Source organism: Nestor notabilis, unplaced genomic scaffold (assembly GCF_000696875.1).
Source record: "Nestor notabilis isolate BGI_N333 unplaced genomic scaffold, ASM69687v1 scaffold308, whole genome shotgun sequence".
NCBI lineage: Eukaryota > Metazoa > Chordata > Aves > Psittaciformes > Psittacidae > Nestor > Nestor notabilis.
This window is the reverse complement of record NW_009938506.1, coordinates 23,144-44,936: the sequence shown is the minus strand read 5'-3', so window position 1 is coordinate 44,936 and position 21,793 is coordinate 23,144. Positions and strand designations below refer to the sequence as shown.

The window sequence follows — 21,793 nt, the reverse complement described above, 5'->3', positions numbered from 1 at the left end:
CCTGCCAGATGGGCAGGAAGAAGCACAACCACTGAGAGAGAAACCCTGTTCCAAAAGGCAGGAAAAAAAGGCAGAGAGGCCTTACCAGGAGAGTGAAATGTGAAGTTGGATTTTTCTGAGCAAACCCTTTCCATCTCTTGTTTCAAAGCAGTATTTCATGTTGAGGTTCTCAGAGAGTTAAAGGATTTAAATGCTGATGTGATTTATCAAAATCAAGCCATTAAACTCATCCCCACTCTTCCCTCTGTCTGTTTTTCTGCCCAGGAAACTTTGCTTTTCTTACCCTACATCAGAAGAGAAAGCAAATCTGAATTCATTATTTCCTTGTTACACAAGAAGCCTGTTTCTATCCAGCTGTACCGTGAAAGCGGATTTGTGCCATTGTTCCTGCAGCTGCAGGATGGGTGCTTGGAGCTCGGGAATGCGGTAGTTAGGAAATGCCCCTCTGCAGGTTTGCCCTCTACAGCTGTGCTCTGGTGTGGAGCAGTGGAGCTCCAGGGGTTGGGATCAAGGTGGACCATGACCGTCACCCACAGAACCTCTGTGATGCACTGATGATTCCGCCTGCCTTGTACTGCAGTCACAGCTCCTGCTTACCTTTTCTCAGATACCCAGAGAAATGGTCAAATAACCAAATGACAAGTTTGACAGACATTTTCACATAGATTTTGCCCATTTACCTGATTTATCACACAGATGCAGTTTTCCTTTAAGCAGCACTTCCTAGCTTTAAGATTAAGTAACGGGAACACGGTAATATAAACTATGCTTTATATCAGGAATTTTTCACTATGAATCAACTCCCAAGGGATTTCCATGCCAAGAAAGCAGCTCAAAAAAATGCAAATCTAGAACACAGACTCTGTATTGATATAAAATAGGAATTCTCTGATGTAGAACTGAGCGAGGCAGTAAGAACAAATAAATCATCAGCGCAGCGCATCTATTACTAGATTTGCACTGCTGCAGATACATGAGGACATAAATCCACAGGTGGACAGGCCCCCAAAATACAAAAAAGCCTGGCTAAAGCCTGCACTACATCCCAGTGCACTTGATACGGCAACAGCTTGCTTCAGAAAATAGAAGGGGAACCACGGAACAGTGTCTAGTGAAGGTGAAAAGTAACTAATGCCCAGCCCCAGCTCCTGCCTCCAATCCGATTTCAATCCCCGTGTTTAGCGCTCAGTTTGCACAGATGTGAGCTGACAAACACCTCCTCTTTACCATGTGGCTTTTAAACTGTGCAATCCCAATCTCTCTAAGGCTGGGAATGTTGGGCAAAATGAGGTATAGGTTCTCTGAAGGATCAGGATGGGAAAGATGGACTCATGAGGCTTAATGTCTGCTTTGAAACATAAATAAATAGCTAAAGAGGACTAGATACTCCTCAAAGAGTTAAAAGCAGTATTTTCAAATGCACCTTAGGGGCTTCTCATTACTTGTCCAGAACTTGAGCTTCCAACTCCCTGTCTTGCTTTTGAAAAGTTGTAAAGGGAATAAAACGTGAAGAGAGGATGGGCTCAGGAGGACACTGAGATCCCTGCACTCACAAGGCCCTGACGGATCGGCCTTCCTGCAGATGGTTACTATGCTTGTCACAGCAGTTATTCCAGGGATTAGGAGCACCGAGCAAGACAACAACTCCTGGGAACAGTTGCCCTTTGTCAGAAATGAAAACGCTCGTGGGTCCAGCTTGACAGGAGGCAGGCGGCCGGCTGGCGCCAGGCACCGCAGCCGGGCCAAGGACGGGGTCACACGCATTTGGAATGGATGTTGCTCCCTGCTCCAGGCCAGCTCCATTCCCGTTGCAGGAAGGTCTGCCACGAGGAGAGAGGCACACAGAACCTCCTGGGAAAAACAAGGAGGCACTGGGAAGCTCTAGGACAGACTGTGTTAGTTCCCCGAGCCCTGTTAGCACCCAAGGGCAGGGATGCCTGGACTTCCTAACACAAGCATTTCCTTGGCATGAAAAAGGACGTGGGGAAAAGCAGAGAAAAGTTGGTGGCTTTTTTTACGCAAAATTGAAAGTTATCAGACAGGAAGCAAGGCCAGAAAGATGCTGTAGGTAGTAGCTACCTCTCTCCTCTTTGGTTTACTTTGTCGAGAGTTCCACGGGACAGAAAGAAGCCCAAAAATTGTGATATCAACATTACAGTGGACATGAATAAAACAAATCTGCAGTCATAAAGATACAAGTAAACTGTCCTTCACATGCATGCCTCGTGCTGGATTCTGCTAGAAAGTCTCTCATTACAGCTCCTCTTTACATTGCGGTTGATGAGAACACATTCTACTTCTCCACAATTTTGTCAAAATTGCTTCTCAAACCAGTAGGATTTCAGAAACAGAATTTGTGGTGAATCAAGCAAAGGTAAAACCTAAATCCTAACAACAATAAAAAAGCTTCCATGCACACTGCAGGGTTCTAATAACACTGTGCACTGTTTGTGACAGTGCTTCTATCTCAATGTCTGCGTTACTTACACAACAGGTTTCAGACCCTGCAGGCTACCACTAATAAAATAACAACTCTAGTTTCAATTTCACTGGAGAAAGTCTCCCAAAGAAAGGTCAGATTTTTTTCTAGAGGGCTGGAAATGTTGGTGCTCCTGCAAATCCATCGCAAGAAGAAATTTCTGCTTCCAATAAGCCGATGTGCAACAGCATCCTTGAAGAGGATGTAAGTAAGGTGTCCTGAGGCTTGTATTTAATAACAGATTCCTAGTCATGAAGAAGAGATACAGAAAACGTGGTAAAGGAAGGAAATTATTTAGTTCGGCATCTCTTATCTACTCAGACTAAAAGCAAAAGCACATTTGCTCCCTTTCATCACGACCAAGTGGCAGAGATTCTCCCTAGCATTGCTCTGGCTTTCTATGGTCCTCCAAAGCTTTAAAAAAAAGCTATTAACCAAGTGTAGAAGACTGCACACTTGTGAGCCCTTTCACAGCCCTTGAGACCCAGCCCAGCACATTCACAAGGCTGAAGTCAGGGACACTCTTTGCAATGGGGCTTGGCTGAGGCTTTCAAAATGTCAGTATTTTCTATTAAGTTCCCCTGGTAAACGACTGAGTTCCAATGGATTTTGATTAACTCTGCCCTTGACACAGAGGAAACCTTTCAGTTCCTCATGGGGAAGCCTGTTCTGAGTTTAACTGAGTACATTAATCTCAAACTCACTCTGATTTGGACACGAACCAGGCTGCAGCACATCGCCTAAACCCACCATGGCTGGGCATTCAAAGCTTACACTGCATTCAAGCATTGCAGAGTAACACCAGCAAAACCTGAGCTCATCAATTTAAATAACCCTTATGAGCATGCTGCCCCTCCTTCTGAAACACTGCACCTCCTGAGCCATGGTCAGCTACCCGAGAACAGGAAACAGACAGGAGCACATCCATAAGAATCAACAGAAGAGCCCCAATACATACTTGGGATAGTTTGTAAAATGATACTGACATGCAGCATCATTATATAAAAATCCCTCCATGGAATGACACTATTTCTGAGACAAATTCCATTACTTTAATCAAAGCCATTTTTGTGGGGATGGAAAATACTTGATAATGGCTCACAGACAGTTATGCTTACTGTAGCCTGCTGGAAAGTTTCTGGATGAGGTCCACTTCTCTCCTTTGGAAGCTGAACGGGACAATGTGATTACTACCCAGGCTTGCTTGTGTATCACTTCAGCCAGGAAAAGTTGTGGAAATGACAGGAAAACATGGAGCTGTTATCACATGCCACAATAACATATAACACAATACTCAGCTAGTCACACTGCTCACCAAGTGCCTGGCACAAGAAAACAGGGAGCTTGATATTCTTCACAAAAGTAACCTCCCCTCACTGGGAAGACTGTGCAGCCTCTGGTGATTTAAACTGCCTTTTAGCATATTAAATCATAAGCAATTTGTTTTCTTACAGCAATGGTAATTATTATTTCCAACTGTATTATTAGTAGTATGATTAGAAACAGGAATAAATGCATTCAACTTACTAACCAAACACCTGTATATATTGGTGACACGCTGTTTCCTCAAGGCACATTGATCATTACTGCTCTGTTTTTCTTGTGGTTTTTAAAGCAGAACTTACTAAATATATACATATATACAAAAAAAAATATGCTTTTTAATCTAGCTTCCATCCTGAATCCACCAATCTGGTCTCTCCCAGGTGGGCCTATCAATTTATCATCCTACCTTATCTTGCCATCTTTTCTTATCTTATTCCCTCTCTTAATGAATAAGGTTGCATTGACTTGAACAACTACATCCTTTCTTACCACCTCCAGAGCCACACCTGACTGCTCAACCAAGGTTAACTCCCGCTCTGTATTCCAAGAACAAAAATCAGGCTCTGGATCTCCAAGCCCCTAAAGCTATCCAGCTCTGGCAATCTCCTTTCCTGATATGAGGACCTGTTATCTCAAAACAGTTGGAGAAGCTCAGCCAAGGTGGGCTCCTGCTAAGCCCCTTGTGGAGGGCACACAGAAAAGAAGCACTCAAGTACTTGTGCAAAGGACCAATGCAGCCACCCACAAACGTTCAGCAATGCAAACTCACGGTTTTGCTCAGCTCCTGGTTGGAAACACTTGGAGAGGTGGATAAGAAACACTGTTATTTCAACTATATAAAATAGTTTGGTTTCAACTACTCTAACAAGAGATTTTTCCAGTTTAAACTAATCCAAGGCTAGTCTGGGCAAGCTAAAAGCTCTCCTTTGCCTCCTTCAGGATCAGCCAACCAAAACCGAAGAACTAAACTTTGGGCTGCATCATAGCCTGAAGTAACTTGAAATTCAGTGCCAAGAATGTACCTGGTAGTGTTTTTCTTCCCACGGCAGACAAGGACAGATGGGAGCCATCACCTAACTGCAAGACAGATGGCTTCTCTAGAGAGATGCAGCAACCGGAAATGTGGTGACTAACAGAGAGGTCCTAACAAGAATGAAGTAGACCAAATGTGACTTGTGATTTTGAAGTGCTCTTTCTCTAAGACACAAGGCCAGTGAAAGCAACTGCCTGGTGAAGGTCCCCATCTCCATGCTCTAGTAGTATGTTGAGGTTTCAAATGTTGGTCTCCTCCAAGATGGCTGCGTGGGGCAGTTCTCTCCACTGACTCTCAGGAGCCAAGAGGTGATATTCTGTAAGCTCTGTAAGGATGCTCACAGAAAATTAAGGATGCTGTAAGGAGTTACGCCAACAGTCCCAGAAAATCACCTTTCCCATCTTTCACTGGTTTAAAATAGCCACCTAGAACATCAGAGTGACAAAACAAACCCAGCTGGATTATAGGGAAGCCTTAGAGAGGAAAACCACCTTCATGCTGCTGTAGCAAAAGATACTCGAAATTATCACTTCAACTGATCCACACTTGTCTCTGCAAAAGCATCAGTTACTTTGGGCATGAAAGACCAGTTGCTCATCCAGATTTACTCCAAGCATATTTTACAAAAGGAGAGAATTAAAACAGGCTCAAGAAGAAGACCTTTTAGGGTCAGCATAATCCACTGTAGACTGGCTTGGAAATTTGCTCTCGCATTTCTGAGGTTTTCCAAAATGGAAGGACCTTCATGATAGGAAGTAAGAACATCCACCTGAACCTCAAAGATGATGTCTCTAGTTTTTACCAATATAATATACCATAAACCCAGTTAATCTAAGTCCTTTTCAGAAGTCAGTTCCTCATACAAGCAGACGACAAAACCAATTCAGCCCTGCAGGACAATCCCCACCTCCACCACATCCATCCAATTCACCACAATGTCCTTTCCATGAGTTCTTGTACAACAGCTGTTTATCCTGGGTGCATCCTGTTCATTCAGTCCAGATGTCCTCCTTGGTACATGCTGAAAGCCACTCATTTATGCAAAGCATAACGATGACTTGTGGACTTGTGGCAATCTCCCAATCTGCAGACTCTCCTCTCTTTATCCTCCATTCCTTGATGTGTACAGAAGACAAGAGAGATGAACGATTCCTTCAGTTTGAACCCACAAAGCAGAAGAGTTGGCTCACTTCTCAGCCAGGGTAAAATGCAAGATACTTTACTACCAGGTGGTGCTGAATGTCTGAAGAGCTGAAGGATGTACTGCTCTGATGAAACGAACGCAGTGTGATCTTGAGTATGAAGAATAGCAATGAACAAAGTTCACTCCTACAGATAGCAATGGAAGTTGTTTATTGGGGCTTCCTGAAAGAATGCTGGTTTGCAAGGTCCACTTCTGGAAACGTAGGGTTTGAGCCCAACTTAACTCACAGATATGAATAGGGCTGCTCCATATATAAAACCCTTGCTGACATTTCTCTATGTCACACACCCAGAAAAAGAAGTCTGTGCCTGACCATCTCAGATTAAATGGAGTCCAACAGTGACAGCCAGAAATCACATACACAACAGAGACCACTCCTCTCCAAAGGCATAAAGCTCAGCCCAATGGGTAAGCCATGTGCTGCTTTGTTACTTATAAATAATTATTGAACCATATGTTTATCAGAAAAAGGGTAGAAACCAAACCTGTATGCACACATATATATATTTAGAGATGTTACATATAAGAATCTGCTTCATCCCATTTTCCTCTCCAAACACCAGCAGGGTTTGCATATTAAGTTAGCAGTTCCTGTATTTGTCCAAGAAGGAGGGAACTTAGGGATACAGGCTCTCTTCAGCCTCAGAACTTCAACCATGTTCCTGGACACTGGTCCCTAGGACACAGAGGATGGGACACCTACTGCCCCTGGTGAACTTGGATCAATCCCCAACTCAGAAAGCTGAATTCATAGGTCTAGAAGAAAAGAAGCTAAAAGAAAAAGGCCAAGAGGGCAGTTCATGCTCTCAGATGTGATATGAAGATGAGCAACAGCATCTCCTGCTCCCTGAATAAATTCTAGCTGCAGTGAGTAGTGTCTGGTGTGTTTTCAGAGCATGCCTTAGGAACTGGCGACTTCAGGCGTGAGGATGCTCAACGTCCCCTCTTGGACAGGACAGCAGCAATGTACAGAGCTCACTGGGTGCCTAGGTCACCCTGGGATGCAGAAACCACACATGCCACAGGCTCTTTTTGACCAAAAAGCTCAAGTCCCAAAGACTGCTCGTTGCTGGAGGAAGGAAAGAACAAGTTTTGGCAACTCCCAGTTCCCAAATGGGAGTTGCCTGTAATGGGAGATCTCACCTGTAATTCTTAATCATAGAAAGTTTCTTTGTATGTAGATAATGAGACCACTTGAAGGCTCAGAGATGGCAATGTATCACATCTTCTCTATAATGTATGAAACAGGAGGTTTAGAATGACTTACAGAATTTACCTGATGAAATGGTAAAGCACAGACACACAGGTCTTAAGATACTCTGAAAACCACACTGACATGTTCAGATGCTATTGAAAAGTCGAACATGAACAAAGCTGTGGTCTCCCATTTTCTCTCTAACCCTTCTAGGAAGATTAGAGTATTTTGGTGTCCTGCATGCTTTTAAAACCTACACACACCAAGATTTACAACCAGTTTGCATACATGCGTGTACACTGCTGGCCTTGCTAGGGGATACAGCACCTACAATTAAAGGAAAGGAAAAAAGGAGAGGAAACTGCAACCACCACAGCATGAAGGACTGGAAGAGCTGCTGCAGACTGAAACTACTTGTCCTGCTTTCACGTCTCTTAAATAAGCACTGCAGCAGTTACATCTTGGTGTGACTTACACAGGTATGCCAGGACCACATGTCCCTCCTGGTGTGTGAAGAGGGCTGTAACTCAAGGATTGCTAGGGTCTGAGCACTAATGCAACAGCTCTGATCCTGCCAGAGTCCGAGCTGCCTCCGACCCACTGGGGCACATGCAGCAGAATTAAACTGACATTCTTAACCCCCACCGACGCCGCTATGGTCTGAAACCTTGACCTGCTTTCAAACAGCAGTGGCACCAGCCCCATCTCACACACAGCAAGGAGACCGTGGGGAACTTCTAACTCTCCAGTGCTCAGGATGACAGATGTTTCTCAAACCACCTTCCTCGTGAGACCATCTGAATTATTACTACAGTGTTGACCTCGGACTCACATTTCTAAAGCTGGGCTTTTGAAACCGAACTGACTTAGTAAGAAACAGTCACCCTGTGGCTCTCCTCTAGACGCTGGAGTGTGACAGGTACCTCAAAACTGGAGCCTGGTCCTCAGCAGGCTGCAGACACCTGGTTTTTGCCATGAGCATGGATGGAGTCCAGGATGATGTCTCTTAACCTGTGTGTGCCAGGGAAGGATCCGGCCAGCCTCAAGCCACTGTTACTAGATGATGGGTAGGGAGCACCTCTCACTAAACGTCAGGCACTAAAAGGAAGGTCTACAGTATACTTCTATCCAAAGGGGACATTGCCCAGCTTTGCTCTTCTTTACAGCCTCTCCATGTCCCAGCATGCAGCCACACTGATGCAGATTCGATGGCAGATGAAGTGGGGTTCAGTTTGAAAATGAACATTTCCACTTCATTGCTCTACCTGACGATTTCCCAATTCCCAACGAACCAGAACATGTCACCTCCCTCCACACACCACTCGACTGAGCAGAAAAAATATGGTCATGAACTCAAAACAGCCCTTCTGATTCCCCTTGGCCACCAGCTCAGTGTCCTGGAGGAGGAAAACCGCAGATGGCATCACCAAAATCACCTGCATAGGCAACAGAGGACATCAGCTCTGCCTCTACCCCATCTCACCTTCCCTTTGCCCATGCTGGTGAAACAGGCCCCAGAGAGCAGCATGTGCATCAGACATCATGTCTTGGATCAGGAAATGTTGCACATTTGTGCCTTGTGTCCAGTTCTGGGCTCCTCAGTACAAGAAAGACAAGGAGCTGCTGGAGAGGGTCCAGCAGAGGCCACAAGGATGCTCAGGGGTCTGGAGCACCAATCTTACGAGGAGCGGTTGCAGGAATTGGACCTAGTTAGTCCAGAGAAGAGCAGCCTGAGAGGGGATCCCATCAGTGCAGATCAGTATTGCAAAGTAGGGTGCCAGAAGGATAATGCCAGACTCTTCTCAGCGGTGGCCAGCAACAGGACAAGGAGCAATGGCCATAAACTAAAACACAACAAGTTTCACCTCAACATGAGGAAGAACTTCTTTCCACTGAGGGTGTCAGAGCACTGGAACAGGCTGCCCAGGGTGGGTGTGGAGTCTCCTTCTCTGGAGACATCCCAATCCTGCCTGGACACGCTCCTGTGTGCCCTGCTCTGGGTGGCCCTGCCTTGGCAGGGGGCTGGACTGGATGATCTCCAGAGGGCCTTTCCAACCCCAACAATTCTGGGATTGCCACTATCAACTTCTTCTTACAGCCTCTTACCTATCGGTCATTCTTCCTCCCCATGGAAGGGATGGGCCTCCCTCACACACCAGGAAGGGGACCTGTTACACACTGCACAGCACACCAAGAGGGGGTCAAGGCTGCCAGGTCAAAGTGACCGTGGCTGTGTGCATGCAGGACAGGACAACAGCTCCGAACTGCACCAGCAATGGATGGGGAACACAGAGCTCACACAGGACCACAAATTATCAGGAAATCCCTGTTAAACTCTCTACCCTGTCACAAACTTCTGCCTAACCTTCACCTCTTCCAAATTACAGCACAGTCCAGCTTCTCATCTGCAAAATGGGGAACCCAGGAGTTTTCAGCAACCATTTAGGTTTCAAAACTAGATCACCCAAAGCACGTGAAGCAGTCGGAACCTGTGGGAGCCTGATTAATATGTAACATGGGGTTGGATTTAATTTAGCCACCCCAAGGTAGGTGATTAGGTTGCCAGAAGTTCTGAGAAAACAAGGTCCCAGCAGTGTGGCAGGAACCTGAGTGCTCAGCACTGCTGAAACAATCAATGTGAATTAGCTTAATGGAGATATACAAACTCCAAATCTTGGTTCCAGACATGGAAGGCCTAAATTCAGAAGCAGAGTGCTGAGATATCAAAACCCATGCATCAAGAAGAGAACAGTCCTACCAGGGCACTGATGCTCAAAGGGACATGGAAGTAGCTAGAGCTGCATATACCAAAAAGCTCCTCTGCAGAGCAGGATTAGTACCTTGAGAGAAACACCAAAATTGAGAAGGTAAGACAAAACAAGACCTTAAGGCAGCATGCTCAGCCAAAACCTCACACTGATTTTGGTAGCACCTCCTGAAAAGGCAATCCACTTCCAGTCTGAGATACTGAGTACAGGTGTTTTACAACCTGTATCGCCTCTTTGTCATCTAGGCCAAAGAGATCATTGACCAAAGGAACTTGTAAACTTCTGGAAGAAAGAGGAAGGCTAAATACAAAGCAAAGCTCATGGACTTGTCAAGAAAGCTGCGGAAACAGATAAGAAACATTGCTCTAGCACTTCAGCAATGATGATGTTTGTGTTAGAAGTGAGAGCATGTTTACTACAGATTCAAACATGTAAATCTATTTGCTGAGTCCTTGGAGGTATCATTTTACTTGTGCTTACTGAAAATACAGGCAAGTTTCCCCATGATCACATTCAGATGCTGCAGCTTTCAGGTAATGCTCCATCCCTGGCAGTGTTCAAGGCCAGGCTGGACAGAGCCTTGGGCAACATGGTCTAGTGTGAGGCACCCCTGCCCATGCCAGGGGGTTGGAACTGGATGGTCTTAAGGTCTTTTCCAACCCAAACCTGTGATTCTATGTTGCAGAACACTCACAGGAAAAAAAAAAAAAAAATCAGCTGGTGCCTTCTACACTGAAACCTCTCTCTGAGGCTTGCAGGCATCACCCCTGCAATGGGGAGGTATCACGCAGCAGAAAGACGTCAGACACCAGTAACAATAAAGATGTGAAATGACTGAGAGAAATGGGGAACAGACAGAGAAATATTCACAGGAAAATTCAGGCCAGGAACTGGGAACATGACAATTTAGGATCCTCCACTTGGGGTTTTAATGGTTTTCAGAGAAAGGGTAGTAACTCTCACAGGTTACATCTTAATGAACTCAGCCAGCTGTAGGCTCTGCAGCTAGAGCACCTGAAACCACATGCCAGAAAGGTTTGGAAAAGCCTAAGAGATTAAAAGAGAAGCAGACACTTGAGACAGACTTGGGACAGACAGAAAAATCCCTTTCAGGAATAATGACGGTCCCTGAACTATGTAGAAAAATGAGAAGCAGCAGAGTCTGACATGCAACTGGGCCTCCACTTGCTTTTGGCAGATCCAGCCCCAAAGGGCTATTAAACAAACATCTGTCAACACACTCTTGGGGCATCTATCTGGAAAAGGAGTTACTCTCCCAAGTACCACAAGGAGAAGAAGGTCCAAAGGGGCACCTCTTGCAGCTTAAGTCACAAAGAACCCATGAAGACACCTACATGCTACAGGGCAGCTGCAGCATCCAATAGGCCACCAGAAGCTGGGTTTGTAAGCGCTGAAAGAGGTCATTTCATTTTGTCACCTTTCCAGAGGAGACTTCAACTTCTAGAGAGGTGACACCTCTGACAGTTGAGAGACTTCTGAGCCAGCAGACGGAGCTGCACCAGGCTGGGAAGCAGATGCCAAACAAAAGTCATTGTGCATGCCCATTTCTCAGCAGGTGGATCTGAACTCTGTAGTCTGAAGCCCAGATCAAGGCAGTGCTGCACCAGAAGAGTACAAAGCTTCCCAGAAAACCAAATCACTCATCTTGAACAATTTGGTTTGAGGGATGCCAGCGATGGCCAGGACAAGACAGGCAGCTGCTAGGCAAACCTGCTGTGCACAGCCATGCAGTCACATCTCACCACATCATTCCCCTGAGTGTTATTTGAACCTGCTTTCAGCAAAGGCCACCAGCTGCAAGTAGCTCTGTAGAGCTTGCACACAGATAACTGAGTAAGCTCATTTTGTTTGTGACTTAAATCCTACGTGGACACAGAACAATGAGGTAAAAGGTGGGATGGTCTTCAAGTGCTTGGAAATACCAACTAAAAAAACACTGGGCCAGAAGTTTAAGAGCTCACCCTAACCACAGCTGGTGTCCTCCAGCCACCTCTGCTGCAGGGAAAACCAAGTCAGCATCTGTTAACGCGGGCTATGTCAGAAATACAGTCTGAACCAGTGAGAACTGTGGTCTCAACTGGCAGTTCTCCATCATGTGGACTGTGTCCCAGCCTGCAGAGCACAGCACTCACACATGGCCCTGGCTGACTTGGACCAGGCACAACCAGGAGCACTTCAATGGACTGAGGCACCACCTGCCAGTAAAGCATCTTCTCTAGACTGCACCCTTTCCAGCAAGAATCTTACTCCCTAACCACTCTGTAATTCAGGCTCTGTTCTGCTTTTACCCTGTATAGGTCTGTGTATCACTGGGTTGTTACCCCCTGGGCAGGCTGGGCACATGCCTACCTAGACACAATCTCTTTACACTTAAGAAGTGGATCTGGTGATAGTAGTCACAGCTGAACCAAACAAAACACACATTCTCTGTAGCTCCATCAGTCACAGGCAGTCCCAGAACCAGAACAGACCTTCCTTCCAACCCCCTGCCTCAACATGGCATCCCAGAGCTCTGCCCTCCTGCCCCACAGGATCTGCACAGGAAAACCACTCACAGAACCTTTTCAATTGCAACAAGAGATGTCTCAGCTCTCAGCCTCTCAGGGGGTGATTTCAGGGAGCCACAGCCCAAATTCTAGCAGCTGGAAAGGTACCTCCAGTTTCTAATCTCATTCAAAGCCACCCTTGAGTCAGTCTCCTATTTAAAGGTCACTTCAAAGCCCCCCAGTTTTAACATATGCTCTAATTCTAAGGGAGTTTGTCACTGCGTTCTGTTTGAGCAGTTGCAGCCTCTGCTCTGCTTGTCTCCTCACTTGGTTTCCTGGCCGTGTGTGACAAAGGCAACTTCTTTCAGGACATCCCACCACAACTGGTAGAGGATGTACTGGAAAGGGTCAAGAAAGGAGGTGTTCTGGGCAGGGTCTGAGGGTGCTGTGGGCTGGGCAGGGATAGGACAACAGGGCCATGCCACCCAGTGCCATTCAGTCACTGCCATCCTCACCAGCTCTCAGCTCCAAGGCCATCATGGAAATGGCATAGCAAAGCTTGCAGGTCCCAGCCGCTCACCGGCTGCTCCTGTCTGTGGTCTTGTGTTCCTACATGTTGCTCTGCATCCTGTCCTGGTACTCCCATGGCAACACACTCGTACATCCAGAGGGATGCCAACTGTATACTGGACTGCATCAAGGGAAGTGTGAGCAGCAGGTTGAAGGAGGTGATCCTCCCCTTCTACTTCGCTCTCGTGAGACCCCACTTGCAGCACTGTGTGCAGTTCTGGTGTCCTCAACATAAGAAGGACATGGAGCTGTTGGAGCAAGCCCAGAGGAGGGCCACAAGGATGATCAGGGGCTGGAGCACCTCCCATATGAAGACAGGCTGAGAACACTGGGGATGTTCAGCCGGGAGAAGAGAAGCTGCATGGAGACCTCAGAGCAGCTTCCAGTATCTGAAGGAGGCTACAAGGATGCTGGGGAGGGACTCTTCATCAGGGACTGGAGCGATAGGACAAAGGGTGATGAGTTCAAACTGGAGCAGGGAAAGTTCAGGTTAGATGTAAGGCAGAAGTTCTTTACTGTGAGGGTGCTGAGGTGCTGGCACAGAGGGCCCAGAGAAGCTGTGACTGCCCCATTCCTGGCAGTGTTCAAAGCCAGGTTGGACAGAGTCTTGGATGACATGGTCTAGTGTGAGGCATCCCTGCCCATGACAGGGGGGCTGGAACTAGACGAACTTAAGGTCCTTTCCAACCCAAACCATTCTATGATTCTATGACGTAACCCCAACTTGAGATCTAATGATAAGATATGGCTCCAAGCCACCATAGATGGGAAAAGAGCAGCAGGAAAAAAGATTTGGGAACCCATGTCCCAACTTTCTGTATTCAGCAGTGTTTAATCTATGCTCTCTCCCCCTGGAAATGGTTTTCCAGGGTACAGCCTACGTATTAACAGAAAGTCTCTGCCCATGGCAGCAGCAAAGCTCTAGGAACAGCATCCAGGCAGAAGCACCAAGTACATGATGCTCACCAGGCTACAGGAGGTATTCGTGTGCCACAGGATGGAAGGCAACTGGAAGCCTTACTAACACCACCTCTTGCAAATGAGATTCGTTAGCCTTTGAGACTGTCCCTCCGGATAACATGCCATTTTTTTGACTGGAGTCAGAAATCACACAAAGATCGCCTGGAAATCTCACTGAGTTCCCTCCAGTCCATGTGTGCTTAGTAGAGCTAAACTGCTCCACTGGCTTAGGGTGATTTCCAACATGGTTTCTTTCACAGTCCCCAGCTTCTTTTCCAACACTCCTTAGATCTCTCAGACTGAGAAACAAACACTAAGAAGAAAGCTGAAGTCACAATAGACAGGGAATGTGGGGTCCATACCTGTTGTACCGAGGTACAGAGCCATGGCACTGAGAAGGAACACAGCTACACCCAATATTCTGACATTCCCAAGGCCACAACGTGCCTTCTCTCCTTGGCAGCAATGTCATTGCTCCAGTGACACATTTTACAGAGGTTGCTCCCTCCTAACACATGCACAGGCATGAAAAGCCCCATTTGCTCCTTTGCTTTCTGTCTACATAGTAAGAAACCACACTCTTACCTGAGCATCCACCAATCCAGCCTGATCAGTTCCCCGACCAAAACCTGTTAATCAAGCAAAATACAGCTAATAGGCAATTGAAATCTCATGGCTGCTGTGGGTCACTGCTGCTGCCTCCTCTTGTGCCCCAGCACAGGCCACACATGTGACAAGAGAAGCCTCTGCCCTCCTGGAAGCAGGAGAAACAGGAATCTCCAGATCAGTGGATCCAAGTCACAGAAACCCAAATTTTACGTGAGAAATTGACCTCTCTGTATCTTCAGATCCACCCATCTCGACCAGCAGGGTCTGCACAGGGAAAGCCCAGCACTGTTTGGAAGAGTGCCTGAGGCCACTCTGCTCCATCAGGCTGGGGAACGGAAGCGACTCCATGGACAGAAACACACCTTGCATCAGGAATGCATCTGGGCCAGGAGGTCTGGAACATCCAATTCAAAAATCCTAGAAAGGTTTCTAGACAACAGAGGAAAAAACATTCCAAGCTCTCTGGGAAGAGGTGAGAGATCCAGATACATCACCATGATACACCAGCTGCGAGACAAACACTTGAGAGAAGCATGCAACCAGGAGATGTGAACATTGCTTTGAGGAACAGCATCCACTATGGACAACACAGAGGACATGAGGGTGAATTAGCTGTATCTGAGCTTAATCAGCCTCAACACAAAGAAAGCAATCCAGCCAGCAGCATCCACCTCTTTCAAACACAAATGACTGCTACAGCTTGTGGCCTCCCAAATAAGCTTTAGCACAGACACATCACATCATTTTGGACACTTGAACGGCTATCATATCCCACCCAAAACATTTCCAAGCCCTCAGAACCAGTTACCCTGTTAACCAGCCCAGCATCATACCCCTGCCAACAACTGCAACCCCCATGGAGACAGAGCAGCACCTTCTCAATGGACAACGTTGACAGTCACTTGCACAAACATGAAGCTTAAGATGTCACTGACTAACAACACAAGCTCCTGTGTGCTAGACAGGTGCCACTGTGACTTCCAGTGAATCTGAGACAGAAATCCATGTAGATAAACACAGGAAAGTCAAATCCCTATAGATGGCTGATGGTGGGAATTTGCTAGCTGAGTCTAAGTCCTGTATTTAATGGACTAGGGAGGTTTGAGAGAGGCAAGAGCCCCAGACGGAGTTCTACAGAAAAGTGTTACAAGGGTTCGCTGATACGATGAGACACAAAAGGTGAATATATAAATGCTAGCTCCACAACCAGTAAGAGTACTCTATTTCAGAGAGGAAAAGAGAGAGGAGAGAGGAGGACTTGCCGGGAAGGTCAGGTGGGATGGTAAGAAGAATCATTTGAAGCACTCCATAACATTTCTAGGTATTGTGATTGTCATTGATAACTCATCAGAAACACGTTCCTAACTCGATAAAGGCTTGCTTGAAAACCTCCAGCATAAAGAAGCTACCAGAAACAAGAACAGACCCCAGAGGGCATGTCCTGGGGAAGCAGAAGGCACTGAGCTCAAGGAGAGGGGCAGTGCCATGCAGAGCCATGCAGAAGCAGCCCATGGCCAGGGACACCCTGGAGAGTCCAGGCAGTGGGGAAAGCTGCAGGAACAGTTTGAGACTTGCCACTGACAAAACTCTTGAGACCTGCTGAGGAACTTAGAAAGGAAAAATTTGGGCTGTCTTTGAATGCTAGCTGCATTCTGCCACACGTACAGGCTGTGGGTGCATCACCCATCCACCTACATTGGTGGATCTGAGGATACAAAGCTACTATTTCCTGTGGTGATGTACTACTGTCAGGAACAGCTCTGTGCCACACCTGCATTCAAAATGAGGACAGGGACACCCTGTAGCTACCTGGCTAGAAAACCCAGTAAGAACTACTCACTGCAGAACTCCCTGCCATCGCTGTGGTGGTAAGGGGATAATCCTCAAACCTTTTATTTTAGTGCTGAAAAATAAATAAGTAAAAAAACCCCAAAATCTATCAAAGTTATGTCTTCCACAAGTAACACAGAAACCAGAACCTCCCTTTAATGAAAAGTAATAAGCACTGAATAAAGAGACAGTAAAATGACAGTAAATAGGTCTGGAAATTAATTCTAGGCATATCTTGCATTATCAGCTACGATTTAACTCAATTTAATCCATTCTGGAAGGCAGTAGCTCCAGTGCAAAACAGGAAGATCCCAAATTTTACCTTTGTTTAATTCTGAGGGTTGTGGGGGGAAAAAATCATCTCTATGGTGACTCAAACTGACAGTTTTGAACAAACTACAAATAACTGAAGTCATCAAAGTGCATTTAAAGTAACACTGCACATTGGCTAAGTCATTTCAAAGTTGTCCTACTAGTTGTGCCTTTGGCTTTATACTCACATGTGTGGATTTTGGAAGGGAACTCCAGAAGTGTTTAGAGTAAATCTTGCTGTGGACTTGAAAGGTGGATTTGCAAAATTTAACTTCAGCGCTTTGCGTTTACCTGGGAGACAAGAGACAAAGTGAACTTCTGGTCAGCAACAAAGTATTGAGAGTATCTGGAAATCAACAGGGAAAAAAATGACATATTGTAAGAAAAGGAAAACATTTCACAACAACATTAGCAAATCATAGCTTGGATTAGGGACACAGGGATGGAGAACTGGAGTCAGCTCCCACCCTATCTTCCCCTATCGCATTCCAAGCCAGTTCCTCTTGTGACAGCTGAAGTACCAGCAGCTGCCAGGCCTACTCTGGCACCTCCACACCAGGCAACTTCAGCCAGAGTTGGAAAGGGGCCTGACCTGCTCAGCACAGCCTGGGAATGCCACCAGACCCGGGGTGGACAGCGCTGAGGAGGGGAAGGGGCACCTTGGGGTGTCTGTAGGAGGGCTGACCATCAGCCTGACAGCAAACTGATGTAGCCAGGTTGAGCGGGGATGGAGGAGCTCTGCTGTGTGCTCCTTCTGCCAAGTGAGTCTCCAAGCAGAGAGCACAGTTCAGCCCATCAGAGGGGTGAAAGCTTTGCTCTGCAGCCAACTGAGAAAACACGGGGGAAAGTAAATCACTAGTAGGGTGGGAGGAGCCCTGGCCACTGCTCCAGCAAGTGGCTGTGTATTTCTCATTGAAGTTGAGATGACCTGCTGAGCAGCAGCAGGATAAAGGACTATGAAAAGAGATGTCCCTTCCCAGCCCTCCCACTGGGCTGCAGCAGACCCTGTCTTGCCCCATTTGGCCGCAGGAAAGCTGCACTCCTCTCCACCAAAACATGCCAAGATAAGGGCCTCTTCCACCCCACATTCCAGGAGCCTGCAACTGAACCCCCCTGGGGTTTCCCATTGTCTGAGTGATGTCTAAACAACTCACTGCTGCTCATTCCAGGAGGCTCTGGTCACCCAAAGCTGGCACCATACCTGGGTTCCTACAACCACCTCCCTCTGCCTGCACTCTAACATGGGTGTCATATCCCCAGTCATCTCACAGCCCTCCTGGGAAAAGCCTGCTCTGAGGCATTCCTCTACCTTGCACAAAGAGGTTAAAGAGGTGTTTTGGGTAACTCCAAGATAAAAAAAAAAAAAAAAAGAAAAGAAAAGGAAAAAACTAGTTACAGGTCAAAGCACTTTACAGCAATTTCAGGGCATGAAATATTAAAAGGATCATATAATCTTTAAGGTTGGAAAAGACCTTTAAGATCATCAATCAGAATTAAGGATGCACACAGAAGAAACACACCCCCTGCAGTTTGGAAGGCACAGGAAAGCTTGCAGCCAGCAAACACCCATCTGCCCCCTCAAAACCTGCCATCCCCTATAGGCTAAGCTGGATGCTGAGTGACAGGTTCAGGTATATTCGGGTGAAGTTGTGCCCTGAAGATACAGGTGCTGCTGCAGAACATGGGTGCTGCTGCTGGAGTCACCCAATGTACAGCACGTGCAGCTCAGCGGCGTGACTCTGATCACTCCCTGGTTGTGATTTCCACATAGAGATGACCACCTACTTCCTCTATCACACCTTGTACTTCTAAATTCCTGGTACATGCTTTCAGGTCTGATCCCAGTGCAATACAGTAACCTGGAAGTTTCTGCATGCACGTTATATTTTCTAAATAATCACCTCATTTGTTACACATAAACCCCACACAAGAAACTTGTACAAGATCCAGCACCATGAAATCCATTACTCAAAACTTTGCATCAACTCCATTACTCAAAGCTTTGCATCAACCATTTTTTTGTGACAATTTGGCAGCAGATTTCCATGCCTTGGGTGGTGGTGCAATGGACATACAGCCTTACGCTCACTTGGGCTGTTCCTTGTCCTCCACTCAGAGTGGGTCCAGGGATTTACAACATTCACCATTCTTCTAGTTATGTTTTGCTGACACCCCTCTTCCAAGGGCAATAATAAACAGTCGTGAGATTTTCCCTAACAGCAACGTCTATACAACTTAGAAGAGCATCTGTGTGGCCAGCAGTGAACTACAGCCTCCTATCAGAAAAATCTCCTCTTCTCAAAGGCTGCTCCTATATTACTATTTGCAACTGTTACACACCAGGTTTCCTCCTGTTTTCACAGTGACAGAACGTTTTTTAAACACAGTTAAACACAATCAATTGATTTCTATCTCTGCAGGTTCTTAAGAATAGTTTCAGTGATGTCAATCCACAACCTAGAGCTGAATTTTCTCCAAATCCAACAAATACAGAAACACAACCTGCCCCTGGGAAGCAAGCAGGGTGGTTTGCTTTTGCTCAGGTGATGAACAAGGAATGTGACCAGGGAGAAATAGACATCCATGGTAAATGCTCCATCCCTGCCAGTGTTCAAGGCCAGGCTGGACAGAGCCTTGGGCAACATGGTCTCAGGTGAGGTGTCCCTGCCCATGGCAGAGGGTTTGGAACTAGGGGATATTAAGGTCCTTTCCAACCCACCACTCTATGATCCCGAGAAATGCTGGGAATTTCCATTCAGCACAAGTCACATGGAAACATGGACTTCAAATAAAACAACACACTACAATGAACTGGAAGTCCAATGAGAGTCAATGCAAGCTGTCTTCTCCACTAGTCCTTCAAAAATCAAGTACTTCAGCTATGTACTCTCTAAGTCTTCAAAGAAGGCTTTAAACTGCTCCACACCCCTGTAAGAACTGTGAAACCTTTTTACCTCACTCTTGTAAAATTAAAATGGGGAGGAAGGGATGCCAGGGGGCCCAACGGGTTGGATGATTTGCTTCCTTTTGGAAAGGGAGTTGAATGTTTGAGGCTATCTTCTCAAGAGAAAACTACCAGGTCTTACCTCTCTTCCAGGACATCTCAAAGCAAACCTAGTGCCAACTCTCACCTGAGACACAAAACAAAGACAGCAACAGAGATCTCTCCGTTCTTCCAACAGCTTTTACTACCTAAACTGTTAGATCTTGACTGCTAACAAAATGCTTGCTTTGATGTAGAGACAGCAGAGGAACATTCAGAGCTGCTGACATCCTGAACAGGATTCACAGCTCCTTATCTCCACTGCTGCTAGCACAGTGCTGCCTTCCCACAGACCCTTCCAACCTACAGGGTTTCAGATGCATTTCCTTCCTTTCCAGTCTTGCTCATGTATGGACTCCAACTGCAGCACAGCTAATTTGACAGGAAAGTAGTTTCCAGCCTTGCCCACAAGACAAACCATTTTCCAAGAAAAAAACTAGTCAAATTTTGGAACAAACCACAAAGAACTTCAGCATATGGTGCAATTGTGTTGGAGAAGTCTGAGTGAAAGAAGCCTGGGAGGAATTAGTAGTTTTAAGGACAGTTAACTATAGAAATTCACTTTCAAGGGCCCAAGTCTGTCTGCTGCTGACATTTACTGCCTTTCAATAAAAACTGCAATTTAGTATATTCCAAGAGGCAACATCCAAATCCAAGATGTTGATTCTGCATGGCAGGAATGTACTAAATATGCTCATTTTCAGATGTAACCTCATTATAAAGAGTATTTATACCTAATTCACCTACAGCTCCAAGGGTGCTTCCACTTACGGAGCACACTATTACGCAAGCCAGGGTCAACCAGGGCTCTCTAGGGTTACTGGTCAGTCCCTTCTTGAAACCCCTACACAGGAAAACATTTGTCCTAAACAAACTGTCAGTGGGACATCTCACTGATGTAAGGCTGGAAAGGGGCTCTGAGCCGCGCAGTTGCTGCCTGCACCAGCAGACATGCACCTCTGTGACCTGCAATACATCATGTAAGCTACATCCAACAGCACTTGCACCAGCTTCTATAAATACCTCCACTCTGAAGCCTGGCTCACGTAGGTTAGGCTTCAAGTGCAAGAAACTGCAACCAGATTAAGATTAGTTCCCTCAGACTGCAAACTCCCAGCAGTGATGCTGTGGCTGCCCCATCCCTGGCAGTGTTCAAGGCCAGGGTGGACACAGGGGCTTAGAGCAACCTGCGCTAGGAGAAGGTGTCTCTGCCTGTGGCAGGGGTTGGAACTGGATGAGCTTTAAGGCCCCTTCCAACCCAAACCATTCTGTGATCCTATGATTGAGGTACCGTGGTATAATCAAGCAGAGACAATGCCCAAGCATTTGTCAGAAGGAAATGGAGATGCTGCCCTGGGACATGTACTGAGGCACCTGAAGCCTTTCCTGATGTAAAACAAGAATAAATTAAGCAAAAGGCTGTGCCAGGTACTTTTTTCATTATGAAACAGCAGAGCAAGAGTTATAAAATACACTGTAGGGAGGAGAGCTGGGGAGAGGTTTGGTTGGGGGGTTCTTAGTTGTTTGGGTTTTTTTCATTTTAGGAGCCTGTCTTTAGATCAAAAGCAAGGGGAAAAAAAAAAAATCTGCCCTTGATGCCTTTGCTTAAGGTCAATAGAAAGGATTTAGTTTCTTTGGATAAAGCAACAAGTATGTTTCCATCATCCCTCTAGCTACCTTATGCCAGAAAAGTGGCAACGTCAATCACTGTCCGCATCCCATCCGCTCCAATAAACACCTCAGGCCCAGCTGCCAAGAGCACTGCAGCCATGGATCAGGAAGAAGAGCAGGAACCAGAGGACCTGGGGGGGCTTTTTCCATTTTAAGGAACAATTATTCTGGGGAGAGCAACCCATTCTGCCCATCCTAGTGTATTGGTTTTTTTAATTATGAAGAGCAAAAGTGAAGACCAAAAGAAACCACAAGTAGATCCTGCTGCAAGCAATAAACAGCACTG

General features: G+C 46.3%; 1 protein-coding gene across 1 annotated transcript in view; it reads right to left on the bottom strand.

Annotated features, from left to right (window-relative positions):
• The window catches only part of MAP2K4 (mitogen-activated protein kinase kinase 4), a gene marked incomplete at its 5' end in the record, with an annotated part of 52,572 nt that extends 35,461 nt beyond the window's left edge, over positions 1-17,111 (bottom strand). The window contains one exon of the mRNA XM_010019331.1: positions 16,982-17,111. Within this exon, the coding sequence (XP_010017633.1) occupies positions 16,982-17,111 (130 nt within the window). The remainder of the gene's footprint in view (positions 1-16,981) is intronic.
• Between the last annotated feature and the right edge of the window lie 4,682 nt (positions 17,112-21,793).